The sequence below is a fragment of the Metarhizium robertsii genome, assembly GCF_000187425.2.
Source record: "Metarhizium robertsii ARSEF 23 chromosome Unknown MAA_Scf_4, whole genome shotgun sequence".
In the NCBI taxonomy this organism is placed as follows: domain Eukaryota; kingdom Fungi; phylum Ascomycota; class Sordariomycetes; order Hypocreales; family Clavicipitaceae; genus Metarhizium; species Metarhizium robertsii.
Window position 1 is genome coordinate 4,318,223 of NW_011942182.1, and position 14,092 is coordinate 4,332,314.

At 46.9% G+C, this 14,092-nt stretch overlaps 3 protein-coding genes across 3 annotated transcripts; 2 read left to right on the forward strand and 1 right to left on the reverse strand.

Moving 5' to 3' along the window:
* Nucleotides 1-1,072: 1,072 nt before the first annotated feature.
* MAA_08013 (negative acting factor-like protein) lies at nucleotides 1,073-2,968 on the reverse strand (the record flags this gene model as incomplete). Its single annotated transcript, XM_007826011.2, has 3 exons — nucleotides 1,073-1,623; nucleotides 1,692-2,412; nucleotides 2,510-2,968. 3 exons carry the CDS (start codon nucleotides 2,966-2,968, stop codon nucleotides 1,073-1,075), a joined length of 1,731 nt encoding a protein of 576 aa, XP_007824202.2.
* Nucleotides 2,969-7,602: 4,634 nt separating this feature from the next.
* Nucleotides 7,603-9,696, forward strand: MAA_11172 (uncharacterized protein; the record flags this gene model as incomplete). Its single annotated transcript, XM_011413138.1, has 4 exons — nucleotides 7,603-7,895; nucleotides 7,943-8,577; nucleotides 8,628-9,476; nucleotides 9,554-9,696. The coding sequence occupies 4 exons, from the start codon at nucleotides 7,603-7,605 to the stop codon at nucleotides 9,694-9,696; spliced, it is 1,920 nt and encodes a 639-aa protein (XP_011411440.1).
* Nucleotides 9,697-11,829: 2,133 nt separating this feature from the next.
* On the forward strand, nucleotides 11,830-12,423 carry MAA_08012 (uncharacterized protein; the record flags this gene model as incomplete). The annotated part of the gene is made up of 2 exons (XM_007826010.1): nucleotides 11,830-12,211; nucleotides 12,272-12,423. The coding sequence occupies 2 exons, from the start codon at nucleotides 11,830-11,832 to the stop codon at nucleotides 12,421-12,423; spliced, it is 534 nt and encodes a 177-aa protein (XP_007824201.1).
* Nucleotides 12,424-14,092: the final 1,669 nt, after the last annotated feature.

Sequence of the window (14,092 nt, forward strand, 5' to 3'; positions counted from 1 at the left end):
GCCGTTCCGATTGTGTGGTTGGTCGAGGTAGCTGACATTGCCCCGATTGTCGGAATGTTCGCCATATTTGACTCAATAAAGTAATAATTGTCCACAAAAACACTAAAGTATGAAGATGTCGCCAAGTAAGGCCGAAGACTTCGTGGAATGGTTCGTATATGCTAGCGGCAACATTGAATGCGTATTGACTTTGTAGGGGCTCATTTCGTATGACCATTACTGCCCCCTGTTCTTGACTCGAGTATTGCTTTATTGTTTCTGTATATATTAACATTAAAAATTCTGCAAACTCTTCGGCTTGTCGTTTTGCTCTGGGGGACCATACTGATAGCGTCTTGCAAGCAAAGATGGGAGTTGATAGGCATTGTATACAGTATGTAGTTTCACCTTTATGGCTTTGGCGTAGCAACAAAAGCTAATGACTCGTTAACTTTCCTCAAAAGGTAGTAGCCACACATGCAGTCATAAAGCTCAAACGTGGGTGCAGTTTGCCCCTGCGCATTACCTTCCGCGATTGTTGGTTCGTGACTTTAGGTCAGATGGTGATAATGCTGAGGGGTCAAGTTATGGGGGGAGACTGCGACGGCAAACGAGTCTTTTTATAGCATCGCTTAGTTTAATTTCTACCCCTCATCATCATGCATATATCCCGTCGATCTGTGTCTTCTTTACTGTCGAAACTTTACGTGTTCTTAGAGTCATAAGGGTTGCTGTTCGATTTTGGTGATCCTTGACAATCCAATGTACTTGACAAGAAAAGGTATGAGAGCCATATCATACTGTCTAATTGTCCCCAAGCTACTCTAGAATCGTTTTACAGGCCCAAATATGACATAAAACCGGAACTGTTCCCTGGATGTGCTTTCTGTAGCGCTTTTGTGATTGTATATGCGGCTTCGGTCTTAAAGTTTGTTCTCAACTTGAATCGTCATCAATTCGCTTGTGCCATGCTCGATGATGTGCCTGAGCAGTCTTGTAAATCACTTTGTGGTTATACACGTGTTGGCGAAGAAAGCTCTGGATAATTGCAATTTTTTCATTAGAATTTTCTTCCCATTCATTCCTACTATCTTCACATCCCATTCTGAGGATGAACCTTAATCTCCTTAAGGCTGGCAGCTAAGGAGTGAGACTTGTACTCAGAGTACAACTTTCGAAGCCTCTTTTTAGAGCAACCGCGAAAGGTGTCTTGAATGTCGGTCCAGTAGTGCCCTTGATTCCTTAAGTCAACAAGCCGCTTGATATCTATGTCCACGGGCCTGCTATTTATTACAATGCCAGGACGCAATTGCTTGTACCGCCTCGACACCGCGACTGGCCTGTGGTGTAATTGTTGGGCAATGACTCCAAATTCCAAACACTCTTCTTCCCTTAGTCGAATAAGAGTCCGATCTTCGTCGTCAGTGAACAAGAATTTAGGTTCTCTCAGTACCCTTACCTGGCTTTTCAACGAACGTAAAGTGTGACCGGGAAAGCGGTCTTGTAATACCTGCCAAGTGGTACCCTTCTCGTAAAGATCAAGAAGAGCATCTCTATCCTCCTCCGTGTACTTGGTACGTTTGGGATGTGGGGCAGAATCTCGCACGCCAGGCTTGCGAGGATCCGTTGTGGATTTGCGGAAATCTGTGCAGCATCACTAGTGTAGGGTGACGAGCATGGCGTCTCCACCGTGAACCGATATGACGGCATACTAGCCCTATGGTCATGAAGTGGTAAGGCCCCACGGATTCCCAGGATGCGTTGTAATCGGGTGTCGACGGCGATTATCTGGTCATCGGTGAGGCATTTTAAAGACCAGATAAGGGCTAACGGTTGTAACCCTACCAATGGCTTCTCTTTCCTGAGGTCCCTATTATCTTCTATCCACTTGTTGATGGCGCATCCGCTCGAATCCCGGTCAGGCTGTAATTGAACGTCGAGTTCTGCAAACGACGACTGCGCTTCTCCGGCCCAGCAGAGTTGCTGTTCGTTGACCTTGGCGCTGTGGAGAATAATTTCCGCCAGAGCAGAACAGGCGCCATCATACTCTTCAGAGGTTTGATAATTGGGGACCTTGTAAGTCCAGGTCGCGCATCTCATAATGATTGAGTTCAGGAGGATTCGTGCACATGTCAGCATATTCAGAAGCATCAGCAGCCAGGGGTCCGTATTGTTAGAGCTAATGCCCTGTGTACTCTTTGACAACTCGTCCCACCTGGCTTTGCAAGTTCGATCATGAGCTTGACACCGCTTAAGCATGACTTCGACTTCGACTTCCTCTTTATGTCCGGACGGACGAAGAAGGGCCGTAGCCTTCGCGCTAAGCGAAGCCACTCCAACGCAAAGCTTTTGGGTCGAAGTGCATTCATCGTCTCCGGACCACCAGAGCTCTTTCTCCTTTTCGTCTTCTAGTGTTGCGAGACTATATATTACCTGTTGCAAGTTAGCTATTAGAGAGTCTACATCACGATGTTAACTTGAAGATCAACCCGATAAAACCGTGGACTTGAGAAGTTTATGGAAATCTTACCATTAAAGTGCGGGTTGCCCTGAATAGCATTTGTCCAATTCGGGTGTCAATCTGTTTGCGACCGCGTCCTCGGGCCAACTCAATAGCACCCTGTACGTGATTGCGCCAGCTTTCTTGCTCCCCAGTCGTAGGATTTAAGCATTCGAACAGCGCTAGAAGTAAAACTGCAGCCAAGGTTGCATCCTTGCAAACGACATCTGGATCTTGAAGTGCGCTATGCATCGCCGTCAGCGCTTTATTGTATGTCTCAATAGTCAAGCTTTTGTATTCAAGCTGACCGCCCGTCTCATTGATGAACGACGCCATAGCGCAAGCTTCAAATGCCAGTCGGTAATGCTCCCATTCCTTGTCGCTGTTCGGTAGGATAACAAAACCCATACCGCCAATTTTGTTCTGGCTAGGCGATTCAAGATCATAATGATACAAAAAGTAAGCGATTGCCCTTTCCTGCAGAGGCATCTGGGGAAGGTCCGGGGAGCGCAGCTGCAAGGATCCTGCCTTCGGTGTCGAATATGAGGCAACTTTCTCATCCTGTGATATAGCATTCAGGGGTTCATCCTTTGCGAATTTTCTGCCGGAAGATTCCGAATATCCGTATCCAGTAACAATCCTTTCTTCGGGTGCGGTACATTTTCTCCCAGACTTGATGCACTGCTGACAGGGCCTCGAATTTTCACACTACGTAGACTTCTTGTTAGACCTTCGGTTATTACGAGGTTAGTTGATCTCCAAGCAGTGCATTTACCTTGACTCGGAACTTTCTGCAACCCGTACAGGCCTTCGAAACCCTGCGAGATGACGCAAGCGCCTTATCTGGTGATGAAATGACGTCCTGTGTTGTGGTTGGGCTGGGCGAGGTCACTATTGTGGTTTTCTGCCCTTTCTTTCTTGCGTACTCCACGCCAGTCTTGTGGCAAAATGCGATATCGGTTTTGGGTCTGGTACAGAGCCTGCGAGCCTTCGCCCCTTCGCACTACATATATTCCATGTTAGACTTTCAGCTGTTGTAAGGTTTAGTCAATCCCCCGACTGTGAATAATGGATATACTTTGATTCTGCGCTTTCTGCCAGTGTAGACCATAGTAGTAACGAATGCGGACCCTGCAGGTCTTGCTCAAATGTTGATTTTGAGGTGTTTTAATGTAATATAACCAGGGTATGGGATGCCCGATGGACACTATTATGAGCTCTTCCTGAATAAAATCTGAAGATCTGAGTTAGAACCGCCACGGAAGGAAGGACTGTCATACTTATACATCCTACGGAACAATGGATCAGCCTCCACGTGAACAATGTACGCAGCCCAACGTGTGTCGAAAAACAACACGAACACCTGAGCCTAGGTAAATGAGGCTGCCAAAACTGTATTCCCCGGTTCAGGGGCACTTCCGTGGTGCAACAAGACGAGATCTTCCTTGCCGAGGGCTAGCCGGTATCCAGCAGGGTTGCACCTACGAAGACAGCCGCATAGTAGTGTAGAACATTCAGAGCTACTTTCCAGCGCCGAAGTTTGCGGAATTATTAGTGTATTCCAGGTTCTTATAGAAGCGTTCAAAGTGGTCAGTGAGGTTTTTAGACGTCCATAAAATGCACTACAAAGAGACATCTAAGTACAATTGAAATGAGTGCTCTATGATTTATGTCAACGTACGTCGGTTTTTATTCTGTCAATACAGAGTGGTTCAAGCTTCCATGAGGCAATAGCAAACGAGCAGTAGTTATGTCAATATGCTTGTCATGCAGAAGCATCACCCCCTGTCAGACAATTAAGAGTCACAAAAGAACGAGTATAATAGCGCCGAAAGCGCCAATTGTATTAAATGAGAATTATTTAAGGAGCAAGAACTCCATCAAGGGTTTCAAGGGAACCGTGCAACTCTTTATACACAAAAGAAATCTTTGATAGTTCAGGCAGTAGCAGCTACCTGCCAGGCAGCCACTGCAGTGTCCCAGTTTTTCAGGAGGTAGGATTTGGGTAGGCTTGATATGCGACACCCTCTTCTAAACATCTTTTGGTACCAGCTCGATCTCAGAATCACTTGACGTATTTTTTGTTTTTGACCTATTCCAAAGTAAAACTCCATCCGTCGTATCTTCACCAGCCATTTGCCGCCTGTTGGTGTCTCTCTCCTCACTCCTGCACTGGCGATATCTCCTAAATCCCGTGATAAGGTTCACAATTCCGATGACTGTGAACATTCCGTTTTGAACCTACCCTGTCAGCGTATGCAGGTTGATGATGGAAGAACATCTCACCAGTTTATATTTTATGCGTGATGCTAAGACATCGTAAAATGAGAGAAAAGAAAGCCCAAAGGTGACGATCTCGAAGCAACTTCGAATGTCCAGAGAAAGCCAAAGCTTCCAGTTCTGGCATTTTGCCCTTTTACCTCGCCTGACTCCTTCGAGGCGCAAAATGAAACATGACAGCATCATAGATCCTCGAAAAGCGGCTACAGCTGACATCGGCAAAAGTCGCGACGACGATCTGAACTGAAAATCTGCCGATAGCAACCCGATCCCAGTAAGTGATAAGGCTAGTAGAATTCCCTTCATCACGACCCCTTGGGCATTGGTTCTCCCAAAAGCCGTCGCTGTCAGACCAGCCAATGCAATACTCTGGATTAGGTTCAGTATTTTTCCCATTTCCTAGCCAATGTATACTCACCTCTAATAGCATACTCCAGAGCAGCATCACTGATAACTCGCAATCCGCCCAATATTCCACCGAATGCTCCCCTAGTTCACACCATGTCGCCACCATCAAGACAGCACCCACCACTAAACCAGCAATAACGGAAAAATACAACGTACATAAAGTTGTCCAGTACCAGAAACTAGTTTTAGATGAGCGTCCAGATAATAGGCTTCTTAATATTGCTGCTGTGCTAAGAATCAAGAGCTGTAAAATGGAACAGATTGTCAGCCCGATTTGCTGCGTTAAAGACAAGGCTGGAGTTTTGTGTGACTGCATGATATCAAAGGTGGAAGAGAAGTATGAATAAAAAGGCCCCCAGCTCCCCGCCATTCCTGCAGCGACAGCCTCATTTTAAGTAGTTGACTCAAAGGTCTTCAACAATCAATTGTCCTCTGATGCCAGGGCCGGATATGAGGCCCATTCCCGTATATTTCCCTGCTCAACCCCTTCTTACCCCTTTCGTTATACCATTTCGGACTCGGTCAACTTCCTGACTTGGGAGAGGTCTCAATAATGCGTGTATCAGCTGGAGGAGATGATGATGACAAGGGGCCCTTGCGCCGGTATGAAAAGGAGCCGTAATGTGATTGTTGTGGACTACAACAGCAGGAACTTGTCTGCGGCTGTGACACGTCTCGGTCGGTTTGCGTGCAATCTCTATTATAAAATTCACAAAATGATTTATCCACTCGTCATCGTCGTATTTTCCGGCAATATTGTTCCAGGTCCAATGGCGAAGATCAATCCTTGATGGCCGCAGGTCTCTCAAAAGAATTTTAACTTCTTTTTCAAAGTTAAATCGGGCCGAGTCCGCATAGTAGCCTTCCGTAGACATCCCGATCGCAGCTTCAACGGCGAAGGAATCAAGGTCGTCACCGCTTGCCACGAAGGCACGGGCAGCCCAACCCAGAACGAGCGTAGATCCTTTGGTTGCCTGATCAATGTGTAGAACATCTTCACAAGTGGGGCATGGTCCGAATACGAATTTCAACAAGACGTTTTGTGTACATCTGACTTCTTCGTTGCATCGGCATGCCTCGGTATCATAAACAGTGCAGCAGTGAAGGCAAATACTATGCTCTGTCTTATGCATTGGCAGTATTTTTATTGGTCTTTGAGAGGACTTTGGAGGGAAAAAAAGAATGAAGGAGACTTTGATGGGCAGCAGGTCAGGGTTGGAGGAAACGGGAGAGGCCCCAGACGAAAAGTAAAAGAGATCTTATAGCCAGGTAACACAAGGAGAAAAAAACCAACCTCCCCTACGCGACAATATACGTAATGGTCTCACACACAGCTCTGTACTATAATATTTGCTGGAGTGCCCAAATTGATGCATAGAGGCGAAAAATTCGTTGAGGATTGTTTCACTTTGAAATGGGCATCATGAGATACGGCCTGGCATCTGTGGACGCCCGCGATTAATAGTCTACGAGCGGGTGAATTGAAGGAGGCGGTGGATGAATACAGAGATTTTGTTATAGCATACTGTTTGCTACACCATGTTTGGCCTCTCCTCCACTGTTTTGGAACTATAACGAAGAGTCCTGCCGTTTTTGACACCAGTAGCATTCGGACACTCGCCTACCAAGCAGCCACCCTGCCGTTGGACTTCCCCATTGCCTTTGCAGTTATCGATTCCCAATCTGTCGCATCCATGGTAGCCATAGGAGCTGGGTTTGAAGCACCGCAGCTAGGAACTAGCACAAATTCCGTGTTTAGTCGCGGATTTATCGTCTGCTCCGGAATGGCCGCCAGCTCACCGCCATTGCTGCAGGGACAGCCTCATTATAAGGTCTTCTGTAGACGACCATTTGATTGTTCTCGGTGGCCAGGGTCGAAGATGAGGTCTCATCCAACGAGCATGTGGGCTATCGCTGGCAGGCTCAAACCCGACCCTCTTGACTACCATCGAACTGGTTAGTTCTCTTGCCTCGATAGGAGAGTCGCACTGGTATTGCGTGACGGCCAAATCAGACGGCTGTAATGACCAGCAATCCTTACTAGTGCGTCGGGGAATCGGTAGTGCATCTATCATTGGCTCCAAATTGAACGATGCAAGCCTTGCTAGTACATGCAGTTGTGTTGGACTGCGGTCGTTCAACACCAAGCAACCAAGAAGGGGCGTGCAAAATGTTTTACAGAATCGATTGTGTAAAACATTCTGCACCCCCCTCTCCGTCCCCCTAATGGTGGCCGACCGCCATGCGACCAAAACAATCCCCTGCTCTTCTGTACATTTCATGTTAGCTGGGTTCATGAACAAGGCCGATCAAAGGAACGCACATCGGGGCAATGGAAAAACCCGTCATTACACATTTCTTCAGTGTAGGCTCGCCGTCCGCTCCCAAAATGCTCTATTCATTTTCACTCTCATATCCTTTGTCCAAAGATCAGAATGAGTGGTCTCGACCTCCTTGCGAGGTACCTTCGAGATGGGTTGTTCGATGATGCCGACTTTGCGAACTCTTTCGTTCAACACAAGGAATCTGACAGCCACTGGGCGTTGCGTCGGTCTTATAGCGCCCAGGGACACACCATCAGAGAGCATTTCAACATTCAATTATGTGACCAGGACGATATTCCACTCGTAAAATGCAGCCTCAAGCTGTTCATACAAAGCCCTGATGCTCCTCAGGATGATACAAGGGAGAAAATCTTCAAGCCACGGAGTTGGTTTGGTCCTGACTTGTACGTCTTGCTTCAATAACCAAGACAGTTGATTAATGTTGAAATAGAGATATCGAAGTGATTGAACAGCAGGTTGACTCACAACATCGGCCAACCACAACAACCCTCCTACCGGCCTCAACATCAACAAATTCGGTGTCACAAGGTTTAACCGAAGAATCTGTATTGCCATCCACTATACCAGGACCCGAGCCCTCCCCAAAAACCCTCACCGGGAAAGTGGCCATCAAAAAGGACCGCAGTCTGGAGCATCGCATGCTCACGACAGCCAAGGCTTTCGCCAGAGGCATACAAATTCTTGTCAGTAAGCCTCAAGGAAATCAAGCCAAAAGATTAAGAACCATCCGAAAATGTTTCGATACGTCTGCAAGAAATGAGCACCCTATCGAAACTGGCCAGCTCATGCTTCTATGGATGCGACTGAAGAGGGATAACACGCCAATAGACCAAATATGCGCCAGAACGAATTCTAAAACTAAGGACTTGGAGCTGAGCGTGGCTTCTATAAAAAATGTGGGAAATTATATAGCGGGTATAACGGAACTTGAGAACGCGCGGAAGGCCAGAGACAACGGATCCAAATATCTTTGTGGTCGTGCCCTTGACCGAATCTTAGAAGCGATTTCAAGATTGGTTGAATACTATGGGAGTGTGGCGATTACGATATTCACTTTCCTAGAAGGTAAGCTTTCTTACCAACAGGATAAGGTACCACGTTGCTAATTTTCAAAGTTGGAGGCTTTGGCGTAGCGCGGCTTGGGAATACTGCCATTAAAGGCGCGGATAACGAAAGGTATTTTTACGATGGACTTGTCGCCCTGATTGATTTGTCATTGAGGAGGTTCGTTGCTACAGCCAGAGAAACTGAAGCAGATGCCATTTCAGATGCCATTCCAGTGTTAAACCCAGTAGCCTTTCACTGGTGGTATGAAGGAGAAAAAGGCCGTTATGAGGATCTGTGCCAGAGCTTAAAGCTTCCTGCTTTCGCAAACGCCACTACAAACATCTACACTGAGAGACTTCCTAGCACGATACTCGACGAGTTTAGTGCACAATCGCAACAAGCCAGAAGTCATGACGGTAGTCATGATAACAACAACAATGTTGACTATGCTAATAGCGAGTCTGGGAGCAATTCGACAGACAAGTCGACGGATTTTATCCTGCACAATGCCCAGAGGCTTGCGAAGTACATGTCTTGCAACAAGGAAACGTATCTACAGAGCTTCGAGGGGGATAAGGAAAAGCATGATATGGCAAAGCTCGCCTCAAGGATATTAAATGGAACATCATCGCAAGAAGAGCTCTTGACGGCTCCGACAGACGTGGTCTACATGATAGTGGAAATGTTGCTACTAGACAGCCGGTCAAAGCAAGGGGTCAAGAGAAAGCGAGCCTCTGGAAATGAACAGGACAAGAGATCCGATGGCTCAAGCTTTCATCATGACTCGCGGCAGCCAGTGTCGCCAGTTGATCTGCTTGACCAGAACACCAGCGGGCAGGCTGCACCGCTGACCGGGGGAATGGATATTTTTCAAGGGCTCCCGCCCCTTGATCCGCAATTTCCTCCTGGTTTTTTCGGTATGCCAAGCCAGTTCAAATATATTCTGATGCATCCCAATCTGGACCGCAATTGTGGTCGACTAACTTTCAGACAGATATCGATTTCGAAGGCATGGATACGAATGATCGTCTTCCGCAATTCGACTCGCAACTTTCTCTCGATTGGGCGAACCTCATGGCTATGGATTCCTTTGGAGCGCAAGGTTCCTCCAGTGGTGGCGTCTCCCTGCAAGTCTAGTTTACCATAAATTTGAAGATCTTTGAATTCAATTGCGGCTATCCTAAACGTTTCGCACCGACCGTACCATTAGATAATATGGTACTCTAAGACGGAATTTTGTATCTGGAAGTATAACCAGCTTGTCCTTTTTACTAGCTTCGACAAATTTGTTCTCTGAAAAAGGCTCCCCTATTGCTGCCAACCAAATCGGCACCTTATCATGCGTGATTGGAGTGATTATGGCAATAGAGCCGGAGCGCGCCTCATGATATTCACCATTTCCATCCCCAGTACGCACGACTCTTGCAGCCTTTTCCATGGGACAGACTGCAAGCCCTCGTTTGGCAATAACATCGTTAATAGATGCATCCTATTGTTATTCTACTTTAGCATAGTTCTGTTATCCAACGGCGTGTGTGCCTACCTTTTTCAACAGTATGCTGGTGTAAATCATGATTGGGAGCGTCTCGTCGTAAATCCATAACTGTCGACCCCGCTCATCTACGGTCTTTGTGGAGTGGACGACTAGACTCTTAACAATATTGTCTTGAAGGCCGTCCGGCGTGTCGAGCTCAAGGAGTTGGTAACGATTGTCTTCAGCCATCGTGTTTGTTTCGTTGCAAATTTCACGAGAAGTTTGTTGAGCATCTAGTCTTTATATATACGTGTCGATGGGCTGCCGTAACTAGCGACTGTCCAAAGCGAAAACAGTCTTGATCCCGTCATCACGCATGCAGACTCGCGTGACTTAAAAAACTGGGTCCGCTGTCCAATCAATCACAGGTCGCCCAAAATATACAACAACACGAAGTGCCCGAGCATGCATGACGAGAAATGTCGATAGTTGGAATTCTGTTCCTGTATTATTCGTACGTAGAATTGAATGAGTGACCTGTACCAGTAGCCAAAATTCCCAAGCTCTATATTCCATAAATCATGGCCCAACAAGCAACGCGTTTGCGTTGCCGTAATCTTACCCTGAAAACGGTGGTAGGCCAGTGTTGATATCCATACCAGAGTCTTCATCTACATCATCATAATCCGTCACATCTGTTTCGGTCTTGTCGTCGGTAGCAGAGAGGGGGGAGGTAGGACTTTTCGATGTTGTGGATTTGTGTTCGTGAAGACTATCATCGCGGCTCTCTTCCTGATTTACACCTTCATCTCGCGAGCCTTGGGAGGTTGAAGCTAGAAATATGAAATTAATGATTTCGTCTGGTTTCACTGACCTGAGACATTACCTGGAATATCAGTGCTGCGTTGATTTACTGCCAAACAAGATCAGCGTCAGTTAGGGGAGGGGAATTGACTCATATTCACCGTTTCCTGCACAGTGTGAAATGTGGTTTTGTTCTACCATTGGAAGGGATCCGGGCGTATGCCTGTGCTCTGGATTGCCAGATCGGGGCCCTGAAGAATCCCTATTACTTGTCAGCAACGGATAATACGCTGAGGAGCATAGATCATTACCCAGCTGATGGTGCCAATCCTCTGTCTACATTTTGATCATAAATACGGGTTGACGGGTTAATGCCGGCGTACACTTCTTCGCCTTTCTCTGTCTGAGGTATGGTATGTTCAGCCATTTGTGAAATAGTTATAGAGAATGATTACAAGTGAATGTAGACTGGTATGAATCTGTGCCTTAAATTTTCACCGCTCCAGCAGATACAGTCGGACGTTATATACAAAATTCTCTTATCTCTTGCCTCACGAATTCTCCGTACATCAGCTTTGGGATGGCAGATGGCTCCTCTGGGCTAGTTTTCATGCATGAATTGATCAGCAAGCTCCTTTTCTGATGCAACCAACAATTTTTCTGCAAGCCACATCACCATTAGAGTAGCATTCATGTAAATTACCGTATAAAACAATAGAATTTGATAGATGGCATGCGGAGAATAGGCGTTCCGGTAGGCGAGTGTCACTCGAATGTGTGATTTGAGACCTGTATTGATGGCCCTGCCCCGTTGTGGTTGGCCGACTTTGGTCGATTTTGGTCGAAATCAGCCGAAATCGGCAAAATTCGGTCCTTTGTTACTCCGAAAGGGCAGTTTCAGCTTTGACTATTTATGACCATTCGCGACCGATTCCGACTCTTCTCGACTCTTTTCGACCTTCACGCCACGATCGAATGTTTCATTGTCAACGATGCCGCAAAAGAAGCTAACGTCAGTCATCGACATAGTGGACAAGCTCGTTGATGTTTCCATCGCTATAAAGAATCGCGGGAAGTTAAAGGACCCCGAGGAGGCCAGAGTAGGCGACGCCTTCGCACTGTTGGCAGCGGGCCGGCCACCACCTGGATGCCCTGGAGAGGCAAACAAATCGCGGTACCTAGAATTTTTGCTGCGAGTCAAACAATTTATGGGGCCGGCAGGAGTCGTTATTTCTGCAGCAGGGCTCGGTGTATCAGCCGTAGCTGGCATGAGGGACCGCCTGCGTGTCGATCTGCCAGTCAAAATGAAAGAACGGGAGAGAGAGTTTGCCAAGACAGAGCTTGAGACCATAGCCTGCATTTTCTCAGCCAAAAGTGAGTCTTTCTAGTTCTCCCATGTCATCGTTGTGCTAACTTACTAGATCATCAGCCAAGCCAGATGGCTGCAGGTGCCTCACAACGTGGAGAACCTGCCTCCTTGTCTAGCACTTCGACAGTTCGTCGTATTGAAGCTGCTGCAACTGCAGCCTCACAATTTACTGGAGATGCTTATGAACTTGGATGGGAAGATGTCCGGGAGATCGTAAATTCAGGGCAAGAAGTAGGACGGGTTTATCTAATAGATACATATGCCGAAGCAGTTAATTCTTTTGTCATTATCCCTATTTCTCCGGAGTTGACAAATCACTTTGCAATGCAACGAGCAAAAATATAGAAAGGTATCAGTTCTCTTCCTGATGTATAATATACCCCACGTTCAATGAACCTGAGACTCTGAACCACCAGTTAATATCCCAGGGCACCCCGACCATATACCCAGCATCTTCGGTGCCAACGGTACCGAGATGTTTGTCGGCTGTGCTATCGAACACGCGGATCGCGCCCTTGTTTTCGGGTACATCGATAACAATTAAGAAAGTATTCGCGGGAGGCTGTATTCGTGTACCCTTTGGGAGATCATGTCTCCAGGTAATGCTGCACTCGCCGCATTGTAACTAGGAACGTCTTATTAATTTCGCTTTCGCAGAATATATGAAGACTTCCTTACCTGTTCCCTGCAATGTTGCTTTAGATCATCGTCGGTCATCCGTGGCCATTTGATCTTGGTTATCTTCGACATGCTTCACGTATCATAAGATTGTCAGCATGGTTTTCGGGAAATGGAAAGAATTCTTCGCTGTTGACGTTAGTTTCAATACCAAAACGCACACACGGTCATCAACTCCCAGGCAGGCCATAACTGTACTTTGTAAAGGCGCGTTGAATTAAATCTCTGATGCGCGCCAACTGTAGGATCGGACCTTCGCCCCATGTTCATAAATGGACGCAATTCAGTGTCATCGGTGGTTTGCAGTCGCGGATCAGATAGAGCGAAATAGAAGAGCAGGGTCCTCGGGCACTAAATTTGATGGTTGCAAGCGTCGGCGGTCGAGCAGAGCTTCGCTGCTAGAAGTACCGAGTGCCGCTACTTGATCATCGAAGAGGCATTAAGGTAAAAACGCGCCGTGTCAAAAAGTGCAGGATGCGGTATATTCCTTGTCATGTGCCTTTAGGTCGCAATATGTTGGGAATCAACTCCATGCCTAAGTCACGTGAAGATAACACGCCGCCTCCACCTCGGGCAATCTATACGATGAAGTCCAGCGTAGCGCTACATCCTCGACAATCGGCGACAATGCTGCAAGACAACCCGGAGAGACTATGCATCCCTACATGTGTTGGGTAGTTACAACTACTTTGTTACATGCTGTCCCCCTTTCTGATGAGGACACTATTCTACGACATCTTGCGTGACGGCTTTTGTTCCGTAGCGGGGTAATGTTGTTAGCTGATCCTGCTCTTACCTGCACAAATCGCGAAGCGAGTTCTTGTAATCCCATGAGTAAGGCAGCAGTCAATGTGACGAGCTGTATGGTCGAACAAGATAGGAGAATATTTGTCATTTGCAAGAAGTACTACAAGGACTACATCATACGCAACGTTTCTACCGAGTCCGTTCGCAACCTGGGACACACGTTGCAGGTCACAGGGATGATGGTAAATAAGCCCGAAGCAGAGGCAATTGGCAAGGTTCTTGCATGAGTAGCAGATCCAAATCTACATTGTCATGCCATTAGTTATTTGAAAATAATGCCATACAAACCCGTGATACACCAGCTACCTACTGCTTCTTCCGTGGCGACCGTGATCGCGACTTATTCCGTTTAGCCACAGACCAGTCACCTATATCCAAGGACAGTTCATCAGCAGATGTGT